The sequence below is a fragment of the Geotrypetes seraphini genome, chromosome 6 (assembly GCF_902459505.1).
Source record: "Geotrypetes seraphini chromosome 6, aGeoSer1.1, whole genome shotgun sequence".
NCBI lineage: Eukaryota > Metazoa > Chordata > Amphibia > Gymnophiona > Dermophiidae > Geotrypetes > Geotrypetes seraphini.
In genome coordinates, this window is record NC_047089.1 from 154568550 (window position 1) to 154595685 (window position 27136).

The following is a 27136-nucleotide window of genomic DNA, read 5'->3' on the forward strand; positions in this document are numbered from 1 at the left end:
TCTTGCTGTTTTTATTAATAAAATTGTCAAGATGCACTAGAAATATTTGTGGGAAATGCTTAAAATTCTATGTCACATAAAGTTAAATATATGTACATTTTTTAGCTATCTAGGTTTAGCAGTAAAGGAAGGTACATGCCATTTATATTGACATATTATTACATCATGCAGGAATATAGAAATTATATTACTCTTCAGGGAAAAAAAAGCTATTTTTTTGGTATGAAAAATTACTCTATACCTTAATATCTTACCTCATTTGTATAAAAAATATTAAACATTTTTAAACTGTAGCTCACCTGCCATGATGTATATGAATATTTAAAAACATGACTTGCAACCATTAGATGAAAAAGTCTGAGTGTAATTAAAGTAAAACCTATAAATTTTGTAGGTAATGGTGAAGAAAAATAAGAAAGATTAAACTGTATACTGTAGATGGTATGTTTTTTATGCTTTATATAACCAATTGGATTTCACACCATTAAGGTGGCAGTTTAAACTTTAAAATGGTGACCCTTGCTTACTACTTTTAGTGAAATTTATGCATGTAATATTTATACATTTACTTCTATTCCCTGTGGCTATAGAATGGCATGAATTTGTATGAGACAAAACTGCGGTGGTTAAATAGAAATTGGCAGAAGAAAAGTGGTTAGCTGTGAAGTCAGTATGCCTCTTATTTTTAGTAAGTGTAAATGTATCTGGAAAACTTGTCAGGCATCTAGTCCCCCTGCTCTGTATAAAAAGGGAGTGATGGGAAAAAAAGGGCAAAGCTTTAAGAACAGAATAGACATATAATCTAATCCAGGGGTGGGTAAATTTTTTGACTCGTGGGCCACAATGGGTTCTTAAATTTGACAGAGGGGCCGGACCAAGAGCGATGGAGTGTTTGTGTAAACTAATATAAATTAAATGTAAACGTCATAACATAAAAGGTTTTGGTTTTTAAAAGGTAGCAAAGCGTGAAAATGTAAGGCTTATTGTACAAAACGAATGTACATGATCATATCTCCCTTCCTCTCCTTCACCTCAATTCTTCCTCTTTCCTTTCTCTCCCGCACATGTGCAGCATCTTCCCTCCCCCTCACCCATCCCCTTGTGCCTTCACTCTGCAGCATCTTTCTATCCCTCCATCCTCGTGCAGCAGAACCCTTGCCCAGCTTCTATCCTTCCCTCCCATCCTTTGTGCAGCAGAACCCTTGAGCACCCGCCCCCGCCACGCAGCCAAACTCCCGCTGACCTTCCATCCTTCCCTCCCATCCTAACCCCACTGACCATGCGCCCTACATACCTCCTACCAGAGCAGCATCAGGTCGGCAGCACTCTAAACAGGCTGCTTTGCAGCCTTCTCTTGTCGGGGCCTTCTGTGTGCCGCGTTACTATTGACATCATCAGTGATGCAACAGAGGAAATTCCCCAATGAGAGAAGGCCGCCGGCCCGATGCTGCTCTGGAGGGAGGTATGTAGGGCTCCCGGTAGGTGGGGTTCAGATGGTTGGCGGGCTGGATTAAAACACTAAATGGTTGGCGGGCTGGATTATGGTTGGCGGGCTGGATTAAAACACTAAACGTGAGAAATGTGAACATCCCATCTTGGGGCTCCTATTTCCCCCCCCAATATATAGATAGTTGACTGTGTTGTTTGAAAGCTAGATGGTGTGTGATAAAACAAGTTAAAATGTGATAGAACAAATTAAAATCCTTTGGATGGGCAGTGGGAGCACTGGTGAACACAGCAGGAAAGGTCCCCTTCGTTGTATCTCTGGTGCAAATGTATCGGCTTTCTCATTCTTGTACCTCTGTTAATAATGGTATTATGCACACTGAATATACCGCAGGGCATTATGTGATAAAAAATCAAAATAATGCACACAAAATAATACAATATACCGTGTTTCCCCGAAAATAAGACATTGTCTTATATTAATTTTGGGAGCAAAAAAGGCACTAGGTCTTATTTTTGGGGATGTCTTATTTTTTTCATATACAATGATCATCTCTCCCTTCCTCTCCTCTACCCCAATTCTTCCTATTTCCTTTCTCTCCCCCACATGTGCAGCATCTTTCCTCTCTTCTCACCCATCCCCTTGTGCAGTGTCTTTCTATCTCTCCCTCCCATCCCCCTGTGCAGCAGAACCCTTGCAGCTTCTATCCTTCCCATCCCTTGTAGCTTCTTTCCCTCCCTTCCTCCCATCCCCCCGTGTAGCATCTTTCTATCCTTCCCCCTGCTGCGCACCCCCCTCCCCTCCCTGACCCATCTCTCCCATCTGAACCGCGAGACAGAAATAAATGTACCTTATAACAAAATGGCAGCTTCGGTAGCAATCTAGACAGGCTGCTTCGTGGCCTGGTCTGTTCCTCTGCTGACACTGCCAGTTTATTATAAGGTACATTTATTTCTGTCTCATGGTTCGGATGGGAGGGAGAGATGGGTCGGTGGGGGGGGGGGGGAGAGCGCTGCTGCTTATTTTCTGGGGGCTTATTTTCTGGGGTAGGGCTTATATTAAGACCTACCCCAAAAATCATACTAGGGCTTATTTTCAGGGTAAGTCTTATTTTCAGGGAAACACGGTATTAAACAGAATAGTATTTGCAGTACAGTAGAGTCTCGATTATCAAATGTATTCCAGGTCTTGTTTGTGGATATAAAAAATACTGAGGCATTCTGATGTAGAAGCAACAGGTTGGATAACTAATATTTCGGATACTAGGGAGATTCTACGTGTACTGCATTCCTCCCGCTCCAACACCACATTCAGAACATCCCTCCCACCCATCCCACTGAACAGCATCAGCCCCCCTGGGCCTACCTTGGAAGCCCTGATGATCCAATGGTAAGATCAGGACAGAAGGATCCCCAGTCATTCATGCGTATGCCATCTCTGCTTTTTCAAAATGGCTGCCGCAAACTCCAACAATAATCTTGCAAGACTGCCACCAAAGGTGATTGCAGCAATTTGAAATTTGAGCCAGTATGTGTAAGAGTGACTGGGGAATGCTCCTGCCCATACAGGATCCAGTCTTAAAATGGCTGCCGTGACCTTTGGTGGCAGTATCACAGCAACCATTTTGAAAGTGGAGCCAGTAAGGGCTGGAGTGACTGGGGATCACTCCTATTCCAATTTCACCAGTAGACTACTAGAGACTGTGAGGAAGACCTGAGGGGAGCTTATAGGTTGGCAAGGGAAGAGGCACAGGAAGGGGGATCCAGTATGTGTGGGTGCTTGTGCTTGGGTGAGTGGACAGAAGAGGAGACAATTTGGGGGGTCTTCTGGGAAGTGTAGCTGATGCACTGATGATTGGGAGGGAGGGAGTTGGAAGAGCCCAGATTAATGACCATTGGAAAATCCAACATCAGATAACTGAAAGTTGTTTAATCAGGATTCTACTATATTCTGGAAATTTGCATAAGTACTTTTAGTCAGCCCTAGCTTCCCAGTCTAGTATCTTCCTGCTGGCCATGTGGTGTTAAGCAATACTGTAACAAAAATACTGTGGTTACTGGTAACACAAAATGATTTACCTGTCTTTTTTAAGTAGGTGGTCTTCAAATATGCTGGCCTTTAGTTTACTGTTTGTTTAGTTATCAAATATGTTTGGAACATGCATTTTCTGAATTAACTATCTAACAGAGCAGTGAGCTGAAAACCAGGGAACCCAGAGTCCATATCCCACTGTTGTCATTCCTTGAGATCTTGAGCAAGTCACAACACGTTACCTCATGTACAAACAAACTGTAAGCCTTCCAAGAATAAGAAAATACCTACTGTACATGAATGTAATGTGCCTTGAGCTTCTACTAAAAAAAGCACGAGCTAAATCTGAAATCTAGCACCAGGCATATTGTGAAGCAATACAAAACTCAGAGCAATTCTATTATACAATAGTAGCACTAACATCCAGGAGTCACACAGGAAAAGACAGCATCGTAAACAGTGTAGTGGGCACTAGAATATCAGTACCAAACTTCATACAATGCAACACCACAGAAAGAGAAACAGTGAAGCATACTGGTATGTAAAGATAGCAGGTGTAAATTTCAAAAATTGACATTACAATTGCTACATTAAAAAAATTAACAGAAAATAAGATACTTTTTTATTGGTCTAACTTAATATATGAGTATTTTTGACTAGTTTTCAGAGGCCAAAACCTCTTCCTTGCTATTTAGAGTATAGTGTCCTGGCTTAGTGGTTTTGGCCTCTGAAAACTAGTCATATATATATACTAACTTTATATTATATATATATATATATATAAAATATAAAGTTAGTTCCTGTTTGATTTTTTTTTTTTTAATTTATAAACCTTTAGAGTAGACTGACATGACTACCATACTTTTTTTTTTTTTTTTTTTAGCATGAGGTTATTCACCCGCCTTTCACATTCCTTAACCCAAAAGTCAGTTCTTCTCCCCTTTTCCACTTTCCATAGTCAGTTATCCATAACTCTAATTATCTGGCACCATTTACATCACACATGCGCACAGACATGCTAATTAAGGGGCCTCTAGCGCCCACTTCAGAGCTTAAAATCTAACCTCTTAAATTGCATTTTCTCTTTCCTCAATGTGCACACACATACACACACCTGCATGCGCACAAACATATGTGCCCAAGACAGTCAAGCCCACTTTTAATAAGAACATAAGAATAGCCTTTCTGGGTCAGACCAGTGTCCCATCTTCACAGTGGCAAATCCAGGTCACAAGTACCTGGCAAAATCCCATGTTCTATTTATTACCTCCTCTCCTTCCCTTCCTACTTACTGTCAACAGAACAGGTGGCAACCTTTGCCTGTGAGCAATTCCAACCCCTCCCCCCCCACACACCCATTGATCTTATAGATATGTATGCCATTCACAAGCCCCATGGCTCAAATCATTCTAGACATGCTCATTTAATCTACAAGCAATCTTCTTATACTTCTGCCACCTCCACCCATCAAGCCAGTCCATTTTTGTTTCGTGAAATCCAGTTAACTCCCTCTATTATTTATTTTAGTATTTATATACCATTTATAACCTAAGTGGTTCACTTTCAGGTACTCAAGCATTTTTCCCTATCTGTCCCTGTAGGCTTACATTCTATTTAATGTACATGGGGCAATGGGGGATTATGTGACTTGCCCAGGGTCACAAGGAGCAGCATGGGATTTGAACTCCCAACCTCAGGGTGCTGAGACTGTAATTCTAACCACTGCACCACACATATTAGGATCTCTTTCCATTAGACTATTTCAGAAGCAGAGGCCAGCTATGTTTCCTCTAAGCAGAGTGTGTGAGCAATCGCTCATACAATTCTAGGAGTGTTGTACACAGATTTTACGTGATCACTCACAAAAATACATGCAAATCAAGTTTTTAGAACTTGTTGCTCACACGAAAAAAAAATTTGCACATACCTGTGTCCTTTGATGACTGCACTCTGCTTGCCATTTCCCAACTACATTCTCATCCATGCAAAACTACTTCTGGTTGTCCTCAGCACATCTAATCCACATGTAAGTTCATAGGTGCTATTATTCCAGGTCTTGTTTGTGGATATAAAAAATGCTGAGGCACTCTGATGTAGAAAGGTCCTTCCACTTCTCATCCATCTTCAGACTCGGCTGCTCAGGATACAACTTCTTTAAATGTAGACTTTTCTCCCGTCTCTTTTCAGCATCATAACCATCATCTGAGCATAAAGCCACAGAATCCATTCCTTAGTAGTAAATGTATGTATGCACTGTAGCCAGAAAGGGTAGAGGAGGGTTTTTTCCTTCCCTCTTCTAACCTGAAATGCTAGGGCCCAATCCAATTCAATCTTCTGGTCCTGCTCCCCTGAACTCAGTTCTGTTAGCATTTGTCCTACAAACTTTTAAGGTGGTATTCTTTTCACACCACTCTGAGATCCTAATATTTCAGTGCCGGGATCTATTCTGGGGATAAATCACTTTATTCTATGGCAGTGGTCTCAAACTCGCGGCCCGCCAGGTATTATTTTGAGGCCCTCGGTATGTTTATCATAATCACAAAAGTAAAATAAAACAGTTTCTTGATCGTAGCTATAAATGACAATATTATTATTAAGACTTAGCCAAAAGGAAAGATTTATAAACTATAAAGAGTTTTACCTCATGCAAAATTGTCATTTCTTTAATAAGACATTATCTAATTTTTCTGTGGCACTCCAAGTACCTACAAATCCAAAATGTGGCTCTGCAAAGGCTATAGCTGCAGTAACATCTTTTCTATTCCCAACTCCCCAGTCCTTTGTGACCCTTCTCTCTAATTCCTCTACTCTAAACATGAGTCCATACAATTTGTCTTCTAAGCTATTTTATGCCTGCCTGCAGCCTCTGAATTTCAGCTAGCAATTGCTCCCAATGCTCTCCATCACCATGTGGCCATACACTCTTGTTCTTGCTCTGCAGGCCTTTCCTTGCTGCATGAGCCACACTGCTCTGAGCCCACTGATTTCCTACTAGAAATCTCCACTTCCTCGTCCACTTTCTTGGTTGGGATTGTGAATTGTTTTTTTGGATTAATAATAATAATTTATTTCTTATATACCGACAAAGCCATAGTAGTTCGAGGCGGTTTACAATGAAGAAGGACTGGACAATCAGCGAAATGTTACATTGGTACAATCAGAGAAACTAGGTACCGGAGAAAATGGTACAATTAGAGAGAATTGGAGCAATCAGAAAAATGGTACAATCGGCGAAAGATGGAGCAATCAGAGAAAGGTACAATCAGAGTAAAAAAGTACAGTAAAGAAGGTCAAGACAATCTGCATAAGGTTAAATCTAAGAATGTAGGTATAACAAAGGGGTATAGACAGTGGTATGGGCATTTAGGTAAAAACAGAGAGGGTACAATCAGCAGATGTAGATGCAGTTTAATGGGTGCAGGACATGGTGAGATAGAAGGGGCCATGGGTAGGGCATAGAGGTATTAGGTTATAAATCTGGTAAATAGATTAGTTTTTAGTAGTTTCCTGAAGTTTAGGTAGGATGAGGCGCGTGAGATGATGTGGGCCAGCCAGTTATTGAGCTGACCTGCTTGGAAGGCAAGAGTTCTATTTAGATATCTTTTGTAACGGCAGGCCTTTAGAGTAGGATAGCTAAACAGGTGGGTTCTGCGTGTGTGTTTGGATGGATGGTCTACGATAAAATGGGGTACCAAGTAAAGGGGGGCCGAGCCAAGGATGGATTTGAAACAGAAACAGGCGAACTTGAATTGCACTCTTGCTTCCAAGGGTAGCCAGTGAAGTTTTTGGTAGTAGGGAGTTATGTGTTCCCATTTTTTTTAGTCCAAAGATCAGTCGGATTGCTGTGTTTTGGATGATTCGCAATCTTTGAGTGGTTTTTTTGAAAGATCCCAGGTAGATGATATTGCAGTAATCGAGTAGACTTAAGATGGAGGATTGCACAAGTAATCGAAATGAGGGGGCATCGAAGTACTTTCTGATGGATCTTAGCTTCCATAAGGTGGAGAAGCCTTTTCTGACCTGGAGGTCAGTGTGAGTTTCGAAGGTAAGGTTGCGGTCGAGAGTCACTCCTAGTATTTTTAAGGAGTTTGTTATGGGAAAGTCTTGGCCATTCAGGGAGATTGAAGGGTCTTTGATTTTGTCGTTTGGACTCGCCAGGAAGAATTTGATTTTATCTGAGTTGAGTTTCAGTTTGAAATCGGCCATCCAGAGTTCGATTTGCGTTAGGATTGTTGCTAGGTGATTGTTTATCTTGGGGGTTATGTTGGCTAGGGGAAAGATTAAGGTGATGTCATCGGCGTAGATGTAGAATTTGATCTTCAAGCTTTGCAGTAGGTTACCTAGAGTGACCAGGTAGATGTTGAACAGCGTGGGGGATAGGGGGGAGCCCTGCGGGACTCCGCAGGTGTTGGCCCAACTGGCGGAATGTGAATTGTCACTGTAAACTTGGCAAGAGCGTTTATCCCAGAACAAGCAGGTAGCATATTCTTGACTGATGGGTGACGGCACCGACGGAGCCCCGGTACGGACAATTTTAGAGTGATTGCACTCTAAGAACTTTGAAAGTTCTAGTAGGCCGCACCGCGCACGTGCCTTCCCGCCCGACAGAGGCGCGCGGTCCCCAGTTTCTTAGTTTCCGCGGAGCTAAGAAGATGCGTGTTCCAACTGCTGTTGGAAAATTTTTTCAAATTTTTCTCGCCTTCCCGCTCGCGCGTTATTTTCTTGTCGTGATTTATTCACCTTATCGTTTCTTTCTTTTATTTTTAAAAAAAAAAAAAAGTCCATTTTTTTTTCGACTTTTTTCCAGTCAGCCCCGGCGGGGCCTCTTGGCACCATCGAAGCCTCGGGCTTCGATTTTGCTACGGCCGTTTTTCCCTTCATGCCCCCTTCACCGGGTTTTAAGAAGTGTCAGCGGTGTGCACGTCCTATTTCCCTTTCCGACCCGCACAAGTGGTGCCTTCAGTGTCTGGGTCCGGACCATAGGGCAGAAACGTGCACCCGCTGCAGTTCTCTCCAAAAGAGAACTCTAAAGAATCGCCAAATTCAACAGCGAATTCTTTTCGGTGCCGCCATGGAAGTTCCCCCGGCATCGACACCGTCATCTTCCTCCAAATCGGCACCGGTGACTTCGACACCGCAAGATCCACCCTTGGTGTCGCACCCTGTAGGTAAGCCGGCTAAGAAGCCATCCCCTACTGTCCTTAGCCCGCCAGTCGAACAAGCAGTGAGCCAAGTCCTGCAGACTGTGCGCCGGCCTCGCAAACGCTCCGCTCCTATTGAAGTCACTGCCTCTTCATCGGCATCGACTTCGCCTGAGCGTCGAGCTGCACCGCAGTACCGAGCAAGAAAAAAGCGGTACCGGTGCCATCGGGACCGTCTCTGGATGAGAGAATAGCATCCATCCTTCAGGTCCAGCTTAAGGAGTAGTTACAACACTTGCTCCCGGCTCTGCTGACTCCGAGCCTTCCAGTGTCGGTACCTACTGAGCATTCGGTGCCGATAGTCGAACAGCCTGTTTTGTCGGCATCGATGTTGTCGGCACCGCAAAAATCTGTTTCTATGCCTGTTCTCTCGGCGGAACCGAAGTCTCTTTGACGCACTGCTTACTCGACTTCGGAGCCGGTGCCGTTCTCTGACACCCGTACTGCTGTACAGTCACCCGGTACAGTGTCCATGAGGTCTGGTAAATCGGTACGCAAAACCAAGCATACCGAACCTTCTACCCCACTTTCTCAGGGCCGTCTGTCATCGGTACGGGACCCTGATTTGTGGGATGATTCTGATGACCCCCTCGGTACCGAGGCAGATTATTCCTCGGAGGAGGATGTTACATCGGTGCAGGATCCTGGCTATGCTCCCTCGATCTCAAAGAGGCTTACACACATATTCCTATCCATCTGACGTCCAGGCAATATCTGCGCTTTCTCATCAATCAACATCATTATCAGTACAAAGTGCTAACCTTCGGCCTGGCTTCCTCTCCCAGGGTATTCACCAAATGTCTGATTGTGGTAGCGGCCTATCCCCGCTCTCACAACTTTCAAGTCTTCCCTTATCTGGACGACTGGTTGATCAAAGCTCATTCCCCTCAAGCGGTTCTGCTTGCCACCAATCAGACCATTCACTTCCTTCGACTATTAGGGTTCGAAATCAATCTACCCAAGTCTCACCTCATTCCGACCCAGCGACTTCAATTTATTGGAGCCGTTCTGGACACTGTTCTGATGAGGGCGTTTCTTCCATCCAACCGCCTTCACGTCATCCTCCATCTCTGTCAGCAGGTGTTTCAACAGATTACCATTTCTGCGAATCACATGATGGTGCTATTGGGGCACATGGCTTCGACAGTACATGTCACACCCTTCGCACATCTCCACCTGCATACTCCTCAATGGACCTTAGCGAACCAATGGTCCCAAGCGACGGATCCTTGTTCACAACACATATCTGTGACCTCGTCTCTTCGACAGTCGCTTCTTTGGTGGTTGACATCTTCAAATCTATCCAGAGGTCTGCTGTTCCATCTACCTCCTCATCAACTAATCATCACCACAGATTCCTCCCCCTACGCCTGGGGAGCTCACTTGAACGAATTCCAAACTCAGGGATTTTGGACTGCCCAGGAAAAGAAACACCACATCAATTTCCTGGAACTCCGAGCGATGTTCTATGCCCTCAAGGCGTTTCAACATCTTCTCTTTCCTCAAGTACTACTCATTTGCACAGACAATCAAGTTGCAATGTACTACATCAACAAACAGGGAGGAACGGGCTCTCGCCTGTTGTGTCAGGAAGCCCAACGGATTTGGTCTTGGGCGACAGCTCGTCACTTATTCCTGAAGGCTGTCTACATTCAAGGGGAACAGAATTCCTTAGCGGACTATCTCAGCAGAATTCTCCAACCTCACGAATGGACTCTCGATCCCTCGACTCTTCAGTCCATTTTCGCTCAATGGGGCACTCCTCAAGTGTTCCTTTTTGCAGCTCCCCACAACCATCAGCTGCCCCTGTTTTGCTCCAGACTCTACTCTCCTCACCGTCTGGCGCCCGATGCATTTCTCCTGGATTGGACCAGTCTCTTCCTATATGCTTTTCCCCCTCTACCGCTCATGCTGCGAACACTGTTCAAGCTCAAGAGGGAACAAGCCACCATGATTCTCATTGCTCCACGGTGGCCCAGGCAACATTGGTTCTCCCTTCTACTTCAACTCAGTTCCAGGGAATCCATACCTCTTCCACTGTTTCCTTCTCTGCTTTCTCAGCATCAGCAGACCCTACTGCATCCCAACCTACAGTCTCTGCACCTGACAGCTTGGTATCTCTCGGGCTGACTTCGGCTCACTCACTTCTTTCTCAGCCTGTCCGCTCTATCATTGATGCTTCCAGGAAACCGGCCACGCTCCAATATTATCAACAGAAGTGGTCTCAGTTTTCTTCCTGGTGCCTCTCACATCACCATGATCCCATGTCTCTAGCAGTGGGACTGGTGTTGGACTATCTTCTTTCCTTGTCTGACTCTGGTCTTAAATCTATTTCTATCAGAGTTCACCTTAGTGCCATTGCTGCCTTTCATGAGCCAATTCATGGAAAACCCCTCTCGGCTCATCCTTTGGTTTCTCGGTTCATGAGGGGCCTTTTCAATGTGAAACCACCTCTCAAGCCTCCTCCTGTAGTCTGGGATCTCAATGTGGTTCTTTCCGCTTTAATGAAGCCTCCTTTTGAACCTTTGGCCACAGCGCATTTCAAATTTCTTACCTGGAAAGTGGTCTTCCTTATAGCTCTCACTTCTGCCAGGAGGGTCAGTGAACTGCATGCACTAGTGGCCGATCCACCTTTCACTGTTTTTCACCATGATAAGGTGGTTCTCCGTACACACCCCAAATTTCTTCCTAAGGTTGTGTCTGACTTTCATCTTAACCAGTCCATAGTCCTGCCTGTATTTTTTCCAAAGCCTCATTCTCATCCAGGTGAACAGGCTTTGCATACCTTGGACTGTAAACGTGCTCTGGCTTACTATCTTGAACGTACTAAGCCCCACAGATCATCTCCTCAACTATTTTTATCCTTTGATCCTAACAAGTTGGGTCATCCTGTATCTAAACGCACTCTCTCCAATTGGCTTGCTGCTTGCGTTTCTTTCTGTTATGCTCAGTCGGGCCTGACACTGGAAGGTTCTGTCACGGGCCACAAAGTTAGAGCTATGGCAGCGTCTGTAGCTTTCCTCCGATCTACTTCCATTGAGGAAATCTGCAAGGCTGCTACTTGGTCCTCAGTTCACACTTTTACATCACATTATTGTCTGTATGCATTCTCCAGACGGGATGGACACTTCGGCCAGTCTGTTTTACAAAATTTATTTTCCTAATGGCCAACCTTCCCTCCATCCCTCTTTTTGTTAGCTTGGAGGTCACCCATCAGTCAAGAATATGCTGCCTGCTTGTCCTGGGATAAAGCACAGTTACTTACCGTAACAGGTGTTATCCAGGGACAGCAGGCAGATATTCTTGCATCCCTCCCACCTCTCCAGGTTGGCTTCTTAGCTGGCTTATCCTAACTGGGGACCGCGCTCCTCTGTCGGGCGGGAAGGCACTCGCGCGTGCGCGGTGCGGCCTACTAGAACTTTCAAAGTTCTTAGAGTGCAATCACTCTAAAATTGTCCGTACCGGGGCTCCGTCGGTGCCGTCACCCATCAGTCAAGCCTGCTGTCCCTGGATAACACCTGTTACGGTAAGTAACTGTGCTTTACCTAGGAAACCCTGGAACCATTTTAACACGTTGCCTGAGAGACTGATAGATTCCAAACAGTCCAGGAGGATGGCATGATCGACCAAGTCGAAGGCACTACTGAGATCAAATTGCAGGACTAGTGCGCTTGTGCCTTGACTGAACAGGTTGTGGAGGTAGTCTACCAGAGAGGCGATGACAGTTTCATTGCTGTGACCGGAGCGAAAGCCTGACTGGTTATCGTTTAGAATGTTGAATTTGTCCAGATAGGTTGCTAAATCTTGGTTGACCAGACCTTCCGTCAGCTTTGTAAAGAAGGGTATGTTTGCAATGGGTCTGTAGTTGGATATAAGGGAGAAGGGGTCTTTGGGGGTTTTTACAATTGGAGTGATAAGTATCTGGCCTAGGTCTTCAGGAAATGAGCCTGATTGAAGCTGGGAGGAGAGCCAGGTATATAGCTTGGCTTTGAAGGAGGTTGGGGCAACTTTCATTACATTTGGTGGCAGCAATCTAGTTTGCAGTGGGAATTGGCATATTTTGAGTAGAATTTGCAGAATTGTTGCCAGGTGGGGGTGGTGAAGTTGTTCCAGTACAGATCAGTCCTGGTTTCGTCATCATGGAACTGAGCATCAAGATAGTTCAGATGGCTGGTGGAGATTGTAGGAAGGATAGATCTGAGATTGGAGATTTTGTTATTGAAAAACAGGGCCAGGTCGTTGGCCGGTGGGGGGGAGTCTGAGGAAGGGTGGTTAAGGGACTGAATGTCATAGAGGTGGTTGACTATTTTGAATAGGTTTTTGGTACCGATTTTTTGAACGTAGAAGTTAGTGCGTTTGGTGATTATCAGATGTTTGTAGTCTTTTAGTTTTGTTCTCCAGTTGGCTCTGTCTTTGCTGTTGTTGGATTTCAGCCATAGTCTTTCCAGTTTTCGAAGTTCCCGTTTTACTGATCCAAGTTTGGCATCATACCAGCCGTCCAGAATTTTGTTTCTCATTTTTTTAGTTTTATAGGGGGCCATTGTATTTAGGATCTGTGTGCTCGTGTTTATCCAGGCATCAACCGTAAAGGAGTTGGGGTCTGGGTTGGAAGAGATGTCTTAGTGGACCAGAATTCCACTGATTAAGCCTCTTGTGTATATTACCTTCTTAGGCCTTTTTGTAGTCTTTGGTTTGGGTAGGTGACGTCTTGCTTGCCAGTTGAGATGGAAATTGCATAATTTGTGGTCTGACCATAGGTAATCTGTCCAGGTAGCTAGTTCCCAAAGGATCTTGGGATGGGCTTGTTCTTTGGAGGAGAAGGTGACCTTTATGGTGGATTTTTTCAGGAGTTGGAATGAAAAAGTCAAGAGAGGAGGGATAGTAGATCTTTTCTATCACTCTGCTCAACCTGTTCTAGGTGAATGTTCAGATCCCCGATCAATAGGTTGTAGGGACCTGTAATTGAGTTGGTGAGGAGGAATTCTGAAAAGTTGTCTTTAGCAGCGGGCCATTTCTTGGGAGGGATGTAGAATAGAGTAAGAATTAGGTCATCTTCTAGTTCGTCAGATTGGAGTTTACAAGAGAGAATTTCGAGGTCTGTGGAGGATTTTGAGGCTAGGATGGTGGGCTTGAAAGGATCTCTTACTATGATGGCTAGTCCACCTCCTCTTCCCCAGGTTCTGGGTAGAGTTGTGATTTTAAACCCAGGTAGGAGACACTCGCGAATTATGATATCGGTGTCGGAGATCAACCACGTTTCAGTTAGGAGGACAAAATCGGGGGAAGTCTCTTCTAGCCAATCTTTAATCAGCTGGGTTTTGTTCCTGATAGATCGGATGTTTAGATAGAAACCTAGTACCTTTTTGTGCAAAGGGGTGTCAACTGGGGTAGAGAGGGAGATTTTCTTTAGTAACCGGTGTTTCTTAATGCGAGGTTTCTTTGTTTTGCTTGAGGGGAGAACAACCGGGATTTGGGATGGGGCATGATCTGAACAGCTAAGAATGGAGCATTGAATTGGCCTAAGGGGGACTGGGATGGTGAGGCGAGGTCTTATGAGGATTGGAATCTGGGAAGTAACAAGAGCCTCAGTTAACCAGCATTTGTAATAGGACCAGTAGAACATGAGGAATAAGGTGAGGTAGTTGCGCAGGGAGGCCATCCTGCAGTGAGGGAGACTACGGAGATTAGGATAGTTTTGACTTGAGTAGGTATTAGGGTAACCATGCAAAGAATAACCATGCAAAGTACTTATCAGTTTGTCCGGAGGGTTTGTTCGGCTTGAGTAGGAGAAGTCTTTGGGTTGGAGAAGTCTTTAGGCTGGGTTGGTGTTGGGTGATGTGGCCATCGATGATCGGTGGAAGGGCAGACTGAATGGACCCTCGACCAGCAGCCTGGGTACTGGTATTGGTGGAGAGGCCCCGAGATCACCGGCTGCACTGCGGGTATTGAGAGATTTACCACTCAAATCAGCCAACCAGATGAGAGGACAACCAGCAGAGCTCTAAAATGCAACTACTGCCATCAGTTCTCATTATTTTAGGGGCCTTGATTTTAGTTTTTTTGTGCAGAATCCTGATTTTCTCATTTTTACTTTATTGGTGCTAGTCCTATATAACCCAGTGATTTGACCCACTCTAAGTATTCTCCTCCTCCCCCCCTTTTTTTTTTTATTTATACAAAGCCGCTGCAGTAACTGCCACGAAGCCCATAGAGATTTAAAGGGCTTCGGGTTTTTTGCTATGTGGCAGCTGCTAGCACGGCCTTGTAAAAAGAGAGATTTATTTGTGGCTGTCTTATTTTCACGATTGGTTGCTTCATATTTTTATTTTGGAATTTAAGGTTTTTCCATTTTTTGTGATTTTACGAGGACATTAGTTGGACATTTGAAGGACATTAGTTCTGTGCTTTGTTTTGGTTTTATATTGCTCTGATTAATGTGATTTTTTTTTTTGTATTCTTCATAATGTTTACTTTTATTCAGTTCTAATCCACACAACATTTTATAGAATCAGGGTTAATTAGATCTGAGTGCGTAAATCTTCAGAAGTATCTGTCTCATGGTGAAGTTGGGTAGCATTGTTATTCTGGTCATTTTCATTCCAAGTATTTCTATATTTTTTTTTGTAGCTTTGCTAATTATCTCTTCATTGTAGACAGATGAATCTAAGCTTTTATTTCTTTCGTTTACAGCAACATGGCAAATGCTCTTGCTAATGCCATGTGTGAGCGCTGCCGGGCAGGATTTGCACCTGCTGAGAAGATTGTTAACAGTAATGGTGAGCTATATCATGAACAGTGCTTTGTGTGTGCCCAGTGCTTTCAGCAGTTCCCAGAAGGACTTTTCTATGAGGTGAGTGGATCAGAATTAACGTCTAATACTTCCAAGTTCATAGTCACCCATGCCATGTTCAATAGTGTTTTGTGTGTCTTTTACCCATGAAAGAATGTTTGAAGGACAGATGGCAAAAAGTTAATTAGACATCAAAGAAACTCTGTTTATTGCAATTGCTTGATATACTAGAGATGCACAGTGACATTTTACAGTGGTTTACAATGTTAACTTGACAGACAGAGAAATAAAATTGTAAAAAAGAGGTGTGATTTCCATGTACTGCAATAGAAGCTATAGTCGGTTCTGTCCAGAGATTTTTAACATGAAAATGTAGAATGGAGTGGAGTAGTGGCCTAGTGGTTAGAGCAGTTGCCTCAGCACCCTGAGATTGTGGGTTCAATTCCACTGCAGCTCTTTGTGACTCTGGGGAAGTCACTTAACACTTCATTGCCCCAGTACCTGTCTAAAATATGTACACCGCTTTGATTATAACCACACAGAAAAAGCAGTATATCAAGTCCCATTCCCTTTAAATAATGGATTTTTATAAATATTAAAAACCTGATTTCTGAGCAAGGTCTAGAAAGAGAGTGCTTGTATTCAAGAAGTATTTTTTTTATGAAATACTGGTTTGGGGGAGAAAAGCTTGTTTTGACAGACCTGGTGGCTACCCAGTGGTGATTCCCAGGTGAATGGGGTCCATCTATATAACTCACTCATGATTGGATTGGAGTATGGAATCTTGATGTCATCTTTGGGCACCCTTTGTTACTGTAACATTTTGCAAATACTGGGAGCACATGGCCACAGGAGGGTCATGTTTTACAAAAAGGAAGCATTTTCTCCACTGAATCCCAAAGGGTGAGTGAAGAAACTGATTTTGAATAAATGGAAAATTAAAAACCAAGACTGTATAGTTATCTTCAACACTAGGAGTAGGTGACCTGATGGACAGATGTAGTGGTTGACTCCATAATGGAAGATTTAGCTATTAGCACCATTTGAAGAAGCTTCTTTTAGCTTGACCAGCAGAACTTTTCCACTTCAGCCGTTGCTTGTAACATATTCCTTTCCTAATGTGCGTAGAGGAAGAGAGGGTTCAGCCTCTCCACCTCCTTTTTGCCTAAAGAGATTTTTTTTTCTTGCTCAAATTGTAGTGCCTGAGGAATTTACTTCTTCCTAAGATACCACACTCTTATACACGTGGGTAGTATTTTCACATACAGAGGAATTGCTTAAAAATACTAGGCAAACGGCTTAGTAGCCAACAAAGAAAAGACAGAACTACTTCTCATAAACAAATGGGGAGGAAATGGCCCCAGCTTCCAACTAACACTAAATGGCAATACCATAGAACCAAGAATGGGGTGAGAAACCTAGGTATATGGCTGGACCTGAGCCTAGACATGACAACGCAGATCTAACACATGGTCAAAAATGCTTAAGGCAAACTCTACTGGATTAGAGGACTGAAACCCTACCTCTCCTACCAAGCAATATACAATGTAGTAATGTCCCTGGTACTCACAATCTTGGCGCCTGGGCCAATCAGGCCTTAGGATTAGTGGGGATGGGCGGACCCGCTATGCCTACGGCCTGATTGGTCCAGGCTTCTAGAGCCTGCCGGCTGGATGGCAGCAAGAACCATCCAGCCGGCAGTTAGTTAGTTGGGGGGAGGTTAGTTGGGGAGGAGGTTAGGGGGTGGTAGCGCGGGGGGGTTGTTAGCGTGGGGGGTCCGAAGGGGGTACGTCTTTCCGGCAGGAGGGGTTGGGCACCTTCCTGCCGGCAATCAAGAGTTTTGGAGGGGGTGGCGTTCCGGCAGGAGGGGTTGGGCACCTTCCTGCCGGCGATCGGGAGTGTCGGGGGGGGGGGGGGGCAGCCTTCCGGCAGGAGGAGTTCAGTACCCTCCTGCTGGCGATCAGACAGGCAGCCACTATACTTATTGCGGCAGGGAGATCCCTTGCTGCGATAAGTATAGTGGCTGCGTCTACTCTAACCCGATTCTCTAACCTGCGTCTGTAACATGGATGCCGGTTACAGAATCGGGGTTAGTGTAGGCCTGATTCTGTATAGGAAAGCCTTCCCGGGCATCCTATACAGAATCAGGGCCTAAGTGCCTTTATTCTCCCTTCATTCATATGCTGAGGAGGTATGATCATTACAGACTGCCACATTGTTGTAGTGAACTAATCACATTTTGATAAAAAAAAAGTTTATTCTTAGTGTTTTTCATCACTGTTTGATTTATATGCACACTATGATGGTGTGTGGCTTGAAGTGAGTTACATTTCTATTTCTATCAGCCTTTGTTAAGCGCTGGAGTGGCAACATTGTTGTAGCTCTTTAAGCTTACTCTCCCACACTGAGAGCATGTTACCCTTATTAATATTTAAGTTTTATCATTCATTATTAGATGAATGAGGTGTTATACAGTTATAACATTGTGTTCTGGTCTGTTGACAACAGCTGCTTGTGTAAAGGTAGGTGAAGAGAAGGCTGGCTGGTCTGAAGTCACTTGTGGCATTCCTCAGGGCTCGGCAATGTCTGCTGTTCTATTTAACATTTATTTGTTACCTTTTTTCAAGGAGTTGCATAAATTTGGGGTCAGTTTCCATGTATATGCTGATGACATCCAGTTCCCAATTCCAGTTAACAATTCAATTGACAATGTGTTGCAGGATTTGCAAAATTGTTTTCAGACAAGGGATGGTTACACCTGAATCAGATGATACTGAATGTGGCGAAGACGGAAGTATTCTGTGTGGGTCGTGATAGACAGATGCAGTTGTTTTCCATAGAAATAGTGCTAGATGATGTTGTTATCTCTGTTCTGCATCAAAGTAAATACTTAAGAGTAATTTTGGATTCAGTGTTGTCATTTAAGGTCACAGGCATTTTTCAAACTCCGTCTACTGCGTAGACTACGAGATTATTTGTCGGTTGATAATTTTAATACCATTATTAGTACATTGTTGACCCCAGTGTTTGATTATTTTAATGTACTATATCTTGGTTTACCAAAGTGTGTGGTCCAGGCTTTACAGATTGCTCAGAACGTTGCTACACGTATTCTCATGCGAGCATCAAAATTTTACGGGATCTGCACTGGCTGCCTATTATTGCGTGTATTCAGTTTAAGGTTCAGTGCTTAATTTTTCAGCTTGTGCTTGAGGATGGCCCGGCACAAGAGGTGAAGCCCTTTCAAATTTTCTAACCGAAAAGATTAGTCTAACAGCTATATTTTGAAACAATTGTAATCTTGTAAGAACTTTTTCAGATGCTCCACAGTAAATAGAATTTCAGTAATCCAATTATGACAATAATATCAATTGACAAAGTACTCGAAAACTGGATTGTAACAAAATAGATCTTATAACTCTCAGTTGTCAAAGACGGAAAAAGAGCATTCTTATGTGATGATTTAATTCTAAATCAGAATCCAGGATTACACCTAAGATTTTAGATGCATTATCTTATTCTCAAAAACTTCACCAGATATTAACTTTACTTCATTCATACGGATACTTCCAAAACCAATTCATTCATACGGATAATTTCCAAAACCAATAAGTTTTGACTTGGCTGTATTCAGTTTTTTAAGGTTTTTCCTAGTCCTGTTGCTAATTTTGAATATAACTTAACTAATATATTCAGGAACATTTATAGTCTCTTCCATAAGTGGACAAAGCAGATATGTCATCTGCTTAAGTATATACTGTGTAACCTAAATTTTGAAAAGATTTTTCCTAATTCACTCATATATACCATAAGGGTGAACTTTGAGGCATACCTCATCTAGCTTTCCATATTTCAGATAATTCAGTGCCTCCTACTACTTGATATGTTCTTCCTGGCTATTTAAAAAATGAATTATTAAATTTATTTTTTGTGAATTTCTTTTATAATACTGTATGTAAATGATTCTAGCCTATTATAAACTGTTCTTGAGCCACTAGTATAGATGGTATATAAAATCGCTGTTGTAAATGGATTTTTAAGAAAAAAGTAGAATCTATAAAGCATGATGTTTTGTACTGATGTAGTGTATGCTACATTTCTAATTTTCTGCTTTTACTTCTATAGTTTGAGGGAAGAAAATACTGTGAACATGATTTCCAAATGCTTTTTGCCCCATGTTGCCATCAGTGTGGTAAGTATTAACTGCTTGCTAAAACATCAGTAATAAGGCATTTTTATTTAAACGTTAACGTGCATGCTTGGAAAGTTGGATAAGTCAGAAAGATTGAGAGATGAACTAAACAAGATTTGAATTGTGGAATATGGTTTTGCTGCAAGATCCACCATTAGAATAAACTGCTTTCCAAACTTTCTTTTGTTTAGATTTTTTTGCTTAATATTCTCTATACTGTAATCCTAACTCAAAGCACCATCGCTGCCTATCCCCTCTTCAGTTTCTCCCCCAGACAATGGCAGAGTTCTTCTACAATAAGATTCAGAAGATAAATCTTGAGCTCTCAACCAGACTGATTCTCCCACCCCTCTTTCCATCTGCCCCTTGTACTAACCTCCCCTCAACACCTGCCACCCACTCTTTCTCTGAGATCACAGAGGAGGAAACCACACATCTTTTCTCATCCTCCAAACCCACTACCTGCTCCTCCGATCCGATTCCCACTCACCTACTCGGTGCTATCTCGCCCTCTGTCACATCCTCAACCTATCGTTCTCCACTGCAACTTTCCCTGAGAGCTTCAAACATGCTGTTGTTGCACCCCTCCTCAATAAACCCTCACTGAATCCCAACTATTTCCCCATCTCCCTCCTCTCCTTCTTATCCAGGTTACTTGAATATGCTGTTCATCACCATTGCCTGGACTTCCTCTCATCCCATGCTATTCTGGATCCACTTCAATAAGGCTTTCGCCCGCTGCATTCCATGGAAACTGCCCTTACTAAAATTTCCAATGACCTGTTCTTGGCCAGATCCAAAGGCCTCTACTCTATCCTCATCCTTCTCAATCTTTCTGCCGCCTTTAATACTGTTGATAACTGCCTACTCCTTGATATGCTGTCCTTGTTGGGATTCCAGGGTTCTACCCTCTCCTGGTTTTCTTCCTATCTCTCCCATCACACCTTTAGTGTATGCAATGGTGATTCCTCCTCCACAGCCTTCCCACTATCGATGGGTGTATCTCAAGGCTCTATCCTGGGACCACTCCTTCTCTCAATCTACACTTGCTCACTTGAAGCGCCGATCTCCTCCCAAGGCTTCCAGTATCACCTCTATACTGATGACTCCCAGATCTACCTTTCTGCGCCAAATATCTCTACTGGAAACCCAGTTCAGAGTCTCAGCCTGCCTGTTTGACATTGCCATCTGGATGTTTCACTGCCATCTAAAATTTAATATGGCTAAAACAGAGGTACTCATCTTCCCACCTAAACCTACCTCTCCTTTTACCTCGTTCTCTGTGGATAACACTCTCATCCTTCCTGTTTTGTCTGCTAGTAATCTCGAGGTCATCTTTGACTCCTTTCTCTCCTTCACCACCCAGATACAACATATCGCTAAAACCTGCTGCTTTTTCCTCTATTTTACCAAAATCTGAGCCTTCCTCTCTGACTACACTACCAAAATACTTATCCACACCCTCATCACCTTGTGCTTAGACTACTCTAACTCGCTACTCTCAGGCCTTCCGCTTAGCCATCTTACTCCCCTTCAATCTGTCCAGAATTTGGCTGCACGACTCATGTTCCAGGAGAGCCACTATACTTACGTTACCCCTCTCCTAAAGTCACTTCATTGGCTTTCCATCCATTTTTTAATACAATTCAGACTCCTCTTATTGACCTACAAATACACTCACTCAGCTGCCCCTCACTATTTCTCTTCGCTTATCTCCCCCTGTGTTGCCACTCCTCCCATCCCAGTGAGCTCTGCTCAGCTGGTAAGTCCCTCCTATCTGTGCCCTTTTCTTCAACTGCCAACTCCAAACTCCGTCCCTTCTACCTTGCTGTGCCACATGCTTGGAACAAGCTGTCCGAATCCCTATGGCGAGCTCCATCTCTGACAGTGTTCAAGGCCTAGTTAATAGCCCACCTCTTCGAGAGTGCTTTCGACTCTTAACTCCTCTCATCTTGGATTCTGCATCCCCAACCCTATATGTCATGTCTGTCTATCCAAGTTAGATTGTAAGCTTTTCTGAGCAGGGACCATCTATAAATGTCAAAATGTACAGTGCTGTGTACGCCCTTCAGTGCTATATAAGTGGTAAGTAGTAGTAGTCTTACCCTATCTTTATTCCTTCTTCTTTCAAAATTCTTACCTTCCTTTGTTCCGCCAGCTTTACTCAGAAAGGAATTCTGTGTGTTTAAGAAGTATTGAATAGGTGTGTGTAAAAATTTTGAAAATTCTGTGCAAAATATACAATTCCACGTACCTGTGTATATTCAACTACAAGTCGATCCCACTTAGGGTTACCATATTTAATGATGGACAAGCCCGGACACATAGCTCCGCCTTGTTCTGCCTCCAGCTCCACCCTCAAAAGCCTCATCTCTTTATTACCGACCTCCAGCATGCGTGGAAGTGTATGATGTCATCTGTGCATGCTTTTTGAAGGCCTTCCAGACTCAGCCAGAGCTCGGGGCTTTCCAAAACCTGGACAAACTGCTGGGTTTTGGAAAGTCTTTCTGGGAACCCGGACAGTCCTCTTTAAAAAAGGATGTTTGGGTTCCCCCAGATATCTGGTAACTCTAATCCCATGCATAAGTCGAGGGCAGTTACAGACCTAAAAATGGTCTAAAATACTGTCAGCCATGTATAAGTTGAGGATCCCCTCCATACCTTACTTGGGCCAACACCCTCTCTCCCTTCCACCTCCGGGGTCCAAAATTGCTCTCTATCTCCCTCCATTAGCCTGTGGGATCAACATAGCAATCTCCATTGCCCTCACTGTGTACCTTCAAAAGTAGCTTCTATAGAGCTGCAGCAGTTCAGCAATCCTTCTAGGCTGCTTGAGGCCTGCCCCGGAGCACTCTCTCTAATCTGTCCCTCTGACTCAACTTCTTGTTAGGTGGGATAAAACTGGTGGACCACTTGCTCGCAATCAGCATAGCAACCTCAGGCAAGCCCTGGAATCGTAGATTATGTTGGCGGATGCGGTTTTCTAGATCTTCAAGTTTATCCTGCAGCACCATGTTGCTTTTTCGCAGGTCCAGCAAATGTTTGTCCACTATCTCCATAAGCTTGGCCTGGTCATCTTTGACCCGGGTACCCAAGTCATGAATCTCATCCCACAATTTATTCCCCAAAGAGGTCAATTCTGCCCAGACCACCTTAAGGTCAGTCCATATTTCCCTCTGGAGGGGTTGCTGCTGCGGTGTTGGCGCCTACAAGTTCCGGTGCCTCTGAGGCACATGGAGATGGTATTCAGAGTCACGCCCCGGCAGCCTCTGCCATCGCATCTCAAACAGTAGGCTGTGGGTCATGAGCATATGTAAACCCCAAAAGAGCCACGTTTGGGGCTTTCTTTCTCATAACTTTGAGATGCAAGCTCCTTTAATTTGGAATGATCTTGAAATTTATCATCTTCTACTGTTAATGTTCTATTTGAATATTTATCATTGTGCTATGTTTAACTGGGTTTGTTCCCAGTAATAGAAATATATTGTTATCCTCTATGAACTCGTAAGTCAGAATATAATGCAATGTTTGGAGCATGTGGATATTCAAAGCCAGCTTGACAATAGGATTTCCCATGTTTTTGAACTTTTTCAAAATATGACAACACAAGAGTAATGATGTAAGCCTACATGTAAGAAAGACATGCATGACTATTGATATTCATAGAAAATAAATAGTTGCAAGTGCATCTTTGCTTCCTACTTAACCTGTGCTCCATGAACTTGAACTCCACTTAGTGAGGATTTAACAGGATATAACACAACATACAACACAACACTTAAGCCAATTCAACTGAAAGAAAACCCTCTATTGTAAATTTTGAAATACATCTTGTGCATCTGATTAGATGAGAGATTTAGATTTCTGTTGGGATTTTATTTGGTTTTTTTTAAAAAAATCTTTTAGCATTGAAACTATTAGCTTTTACTCTCCTCCTTTTCTTGTTTCTCTTGTATATCCTTTATTGTACCATGAATTATTTTTTAAACTTAAATTTGCATTTTGTTTTTTCACAGGTGAATTTATCATTGGTCGTGTCATTAAAGCAATGAATAATAGCTGGCATCCAGAATGTTTTTGCTGTGATCTCTGTCAGCAAATTCTAGCAGATATTGGATTTGTCAAGAATGCTGGCAGGTAGGTCTTGTAACCTTTTTGCCCAAAAATGAAGAGTAATATCCTGTGCTAAGTCTTAAATCAGGGGCTCTTTCTTTTTTAAATTATTTATTTATTTATATCCATAACATTAAATATATATATATATATATATGGAAAGAGAGTCTAGACCACATTAAACATAGGGAAATAAAACAAATCTAAAGATCCAAAGATCTAGAGAAATTTAACAATGTAGACTCATACACAGCCCTTATTTAGAAGAGACAATTCACAATATCCGAAAGAGTGATTTTTAAAAGTAACAAAAAAATAAATCAGTGATAGTAATGATTCATCTTCAAAATCACAAGCGCCAAAATATTGGAATCAATTGGTAGATTTTTAAATCTAATTGGTAGTACTCAGCATTACTACTCCTTTTGCATCAAGGAAAAATTGTAACTGAGAGAGCAAAAAAACAGGAATTCTGATCCAAAAAGACCATACATTTACAGGGATATCTTAATTGAAATTTAGCCCCTAACGATATCACATATTGTTTCATCTCTAGACACCTGTTTCTCCTGGTTTGTGTCTATTTTGAGACATAGAGATCCTATTATCCAGAAAAATCACATCTTTCGACCTAAAAAAAAAAGCTGAAGAAGTGCATATTTAGCCTGTTGAAAAACAAATGTCACGAAAAGGGTCGAACAATATAAGACTTTTTCCTCCTTCTTTCCAAGATTTTTGTAATATCTAAAAGACTTGAAGTAACTACCTCAGGTGGAACAGTTGATACCTGCAAAAAGAATATTTTGTGAAGAGGTGGAAGCCTATTCTCCGGATATTTAAATATCTCCCTCAGAAACTTATAAAATAAGGGCTCCTTTTACAAAGGTACGCTAGCGTTTTTAGCGCATTCACCAGATTAGCGCGCACTATAGCTCAAGAGGAGGCGGTAGCGGCTAGCACACGCGGCATTTTAAAGCGCGCTATTCAGCGCTTTAAGGCCCTAACGCACCTTTGTAAAAGAAGCCCTAAGTCTTTGGGAGACATTGTAGCCAATTTAGGAAAGTTCAAAAGTCAAAAGTTTAGTTGTTTTGTGTAATTTTCAAAGTTCTCCAATTACTAGAGAAAATTAATCCATCTTGAACTATGGAGGTTTGAGAAGATTGTAATCCTTGGACCCGCTGGTCCAAGTGATTACATTTTTCAGCGTGGGCTTGTAAATCTTGCTCAAACTTTGTCATTCCTTGTGCCTGCGTATGAACCAGAGAAAAGGTTCCCAGACATACCTTATGCAAGAAGTCCAATGCCGTCCAAATTGATTCGAGCGTGATTTCAGCAGGTCTAATCAGAGGGAGAACTGATGGAATTTCTCCCCCTCTTGCCGAAACATCTGCAACCTTCTCCGACTTCAATGTTCCGGCAGTGGGATCCTGGGCAGTTGGCAAGCCCAACAACTCCGCTGGTGACGTTGCTTCCTGTCCCTGCATCTCTCCCGACATACCCCAGTCTCGCAGCTGCAGAGGAAGCGTTGGTCCCGCAGGGCTAAGCGATGCTTCGCTTTCGAAAGCCAAAGAGTCTCTCCCATTTGGCTCAGCCAGGGGTTCTTAACCTTCTTGTGCCATGAACCCTTATGAGAGAGTCCAGTGAAAATGCATTATTTATTTATTTGGGTTTATATCCCGTCCTCCCAGGAGAGCTCAGAATGGGTTACAAGTATACATGCATAATAAATCCTGTTACAATATAACATGACAAACATAAGAATTGCTGCTGCTGGGTCAGACCAGTGGTCCATCGTGCCCAGCAGTCCGCTCATGCGGCGGCCCTTAGGTCAAAGACCTGTGCCCTAACTTGAGTGCCTGAATGTAAAACGCTTAGGCATTCAAGTTCTTATTAGCTGTCCAAAATTGACTGAAGCAAATTTATTAATTGTGCTTTAGATGTTTTTACTCTTCTCTCACTGTTAGTTGAAAATGATTGACAGAATAAAAGCAAACACTGTTATGATTTAAGTATGTAAAGAAACTTATTTTTTGCCTGTGGCAACATTAAGCATATAAAAGAAGCTTGACCACCATCTGGTGGATGGAACTGGAAAGTCCTTTTTGCAGGAAACAAGGATAATTCCATCTGTCATAATTCCATCTGTCATTTTCTCTTATGAAGCTCCAAGTAATAATCACTCTTTGAGGACAAGTGGGCATAATACTCTCACACATGGGTGACGTCATCCACGGAACACGGTACGGATACTGCCAAGTGCACTGTCATTTTAAATCTTTAGGTAGTGCCCATACCGCATGTGTGCTGGCATCTTCCTGCTGATGTTGGCTTGCACAACCATCAGTTCTGTGTTTTCTGTGGAGATTAGAAGCTATTAGAGGCATTTTCAAAGAAAAACGTCCAAAAATCAGCACTGGGACATTTTTCTTTGCAAGACGTCCAAAGTGTTGATAATCAAAACAAAGAACTTAGACGTTTTGTGGCACATTCACCCTCCAAAACAGCCAACTCAGAAAGGGGTGTGTCAGAGGTGTGTTTTGGATGGGCTGTGGGCCAGGTTAGACTTGGATGTTTTGCAGTAATAATCAAACTTTTTTGCAAGATGTCCTAGATGGAACTTAGACGTTCTGAGCTAGACCTGCTTTAGAAGCGTCTAAGTGCCAAAAAGATACCCAAACTGGCCAGATGACTACTAGAGGGATTAAGTAATGACCCCCCCCACACACATACACACTCTTCCAGTAGTCACTAACCCCCCTCCCACCCTCATAAAACTCTGAATGAAAAAGTACATACCTGTCTCTAGAACAGCACCACGAGGTACAGGAAAGCCTACTAGAGTAGCTCATGGCTATTGAGTGGGCTAGTAAACCTTAGAGGGGAGGAACCAGGCCCATAAGACACTCTAACCCAGACATAGGCAAACTACAGCCCGCGGGCCATATCTGGCCCGTTTAGGTTTTTAATCTGGCCCGCGGCATCAGAAGCGACCATAGTTTGCCCATGTCTGTGCAGCCGAGACAACAGAATCGTCCAGCCCTCTGCTCTCTTGCTGCACTGGTGCCTGGCACCTCCGCAGCAGCAGCTGCGACTTCAGCCAGTTACCTGGAATATCCCCAATGCCGTGTCACACAATTGAAACTGCTTTAAAGTGCAAGGCTAATAAGGCAGAAACCAGAAGACTTGCCCGAAGAGAGAGAGACTAGAAGGCCTTGAGCATGCGCAGATGCTCAAGGCCCAGCAAAAGGAAGACACCAGATCTTCGGGCACTGGCATGTCCTGTGCACTGGTGCTGGTGCCAGATAGGGGTAAGCCAATGTGTTTGGGTGGGTGTGTGTATGCGTGGGGGATGCCAGATCACG

General features: G+C 43.2%; 1 protein-coding gene across 3 annotated transcripts in view; it reads left to right on the forward strand.

Annotated features, from left to right (window-relative positions):
* Nucleotides 1-27136, forward strand: part of LIMS1 (LIM zinc finger domain containing 1) — a 111129-nt gene that overhangs the window by 41631 nt on the left and 42362 nt on the right. For all 3 annotated transcript variants that reach the window (XM_033948867.1, XM_033948866.1, XM_033948865.1), the window contains exons 2-4: nt 15370-15529; nt 19595-19661; nt 23678-23798. In XM_033948867.1, the coding sequence (XP_033804758.1) occupies nt 15370-15529; nt 19595-19661; nt 23678-23798 (348 nt within the window). The remainder of the gene's footprint in view (nt 1-15369; nt 15530-19594; nt 19662-23677; nt 23799-27136) is intronic.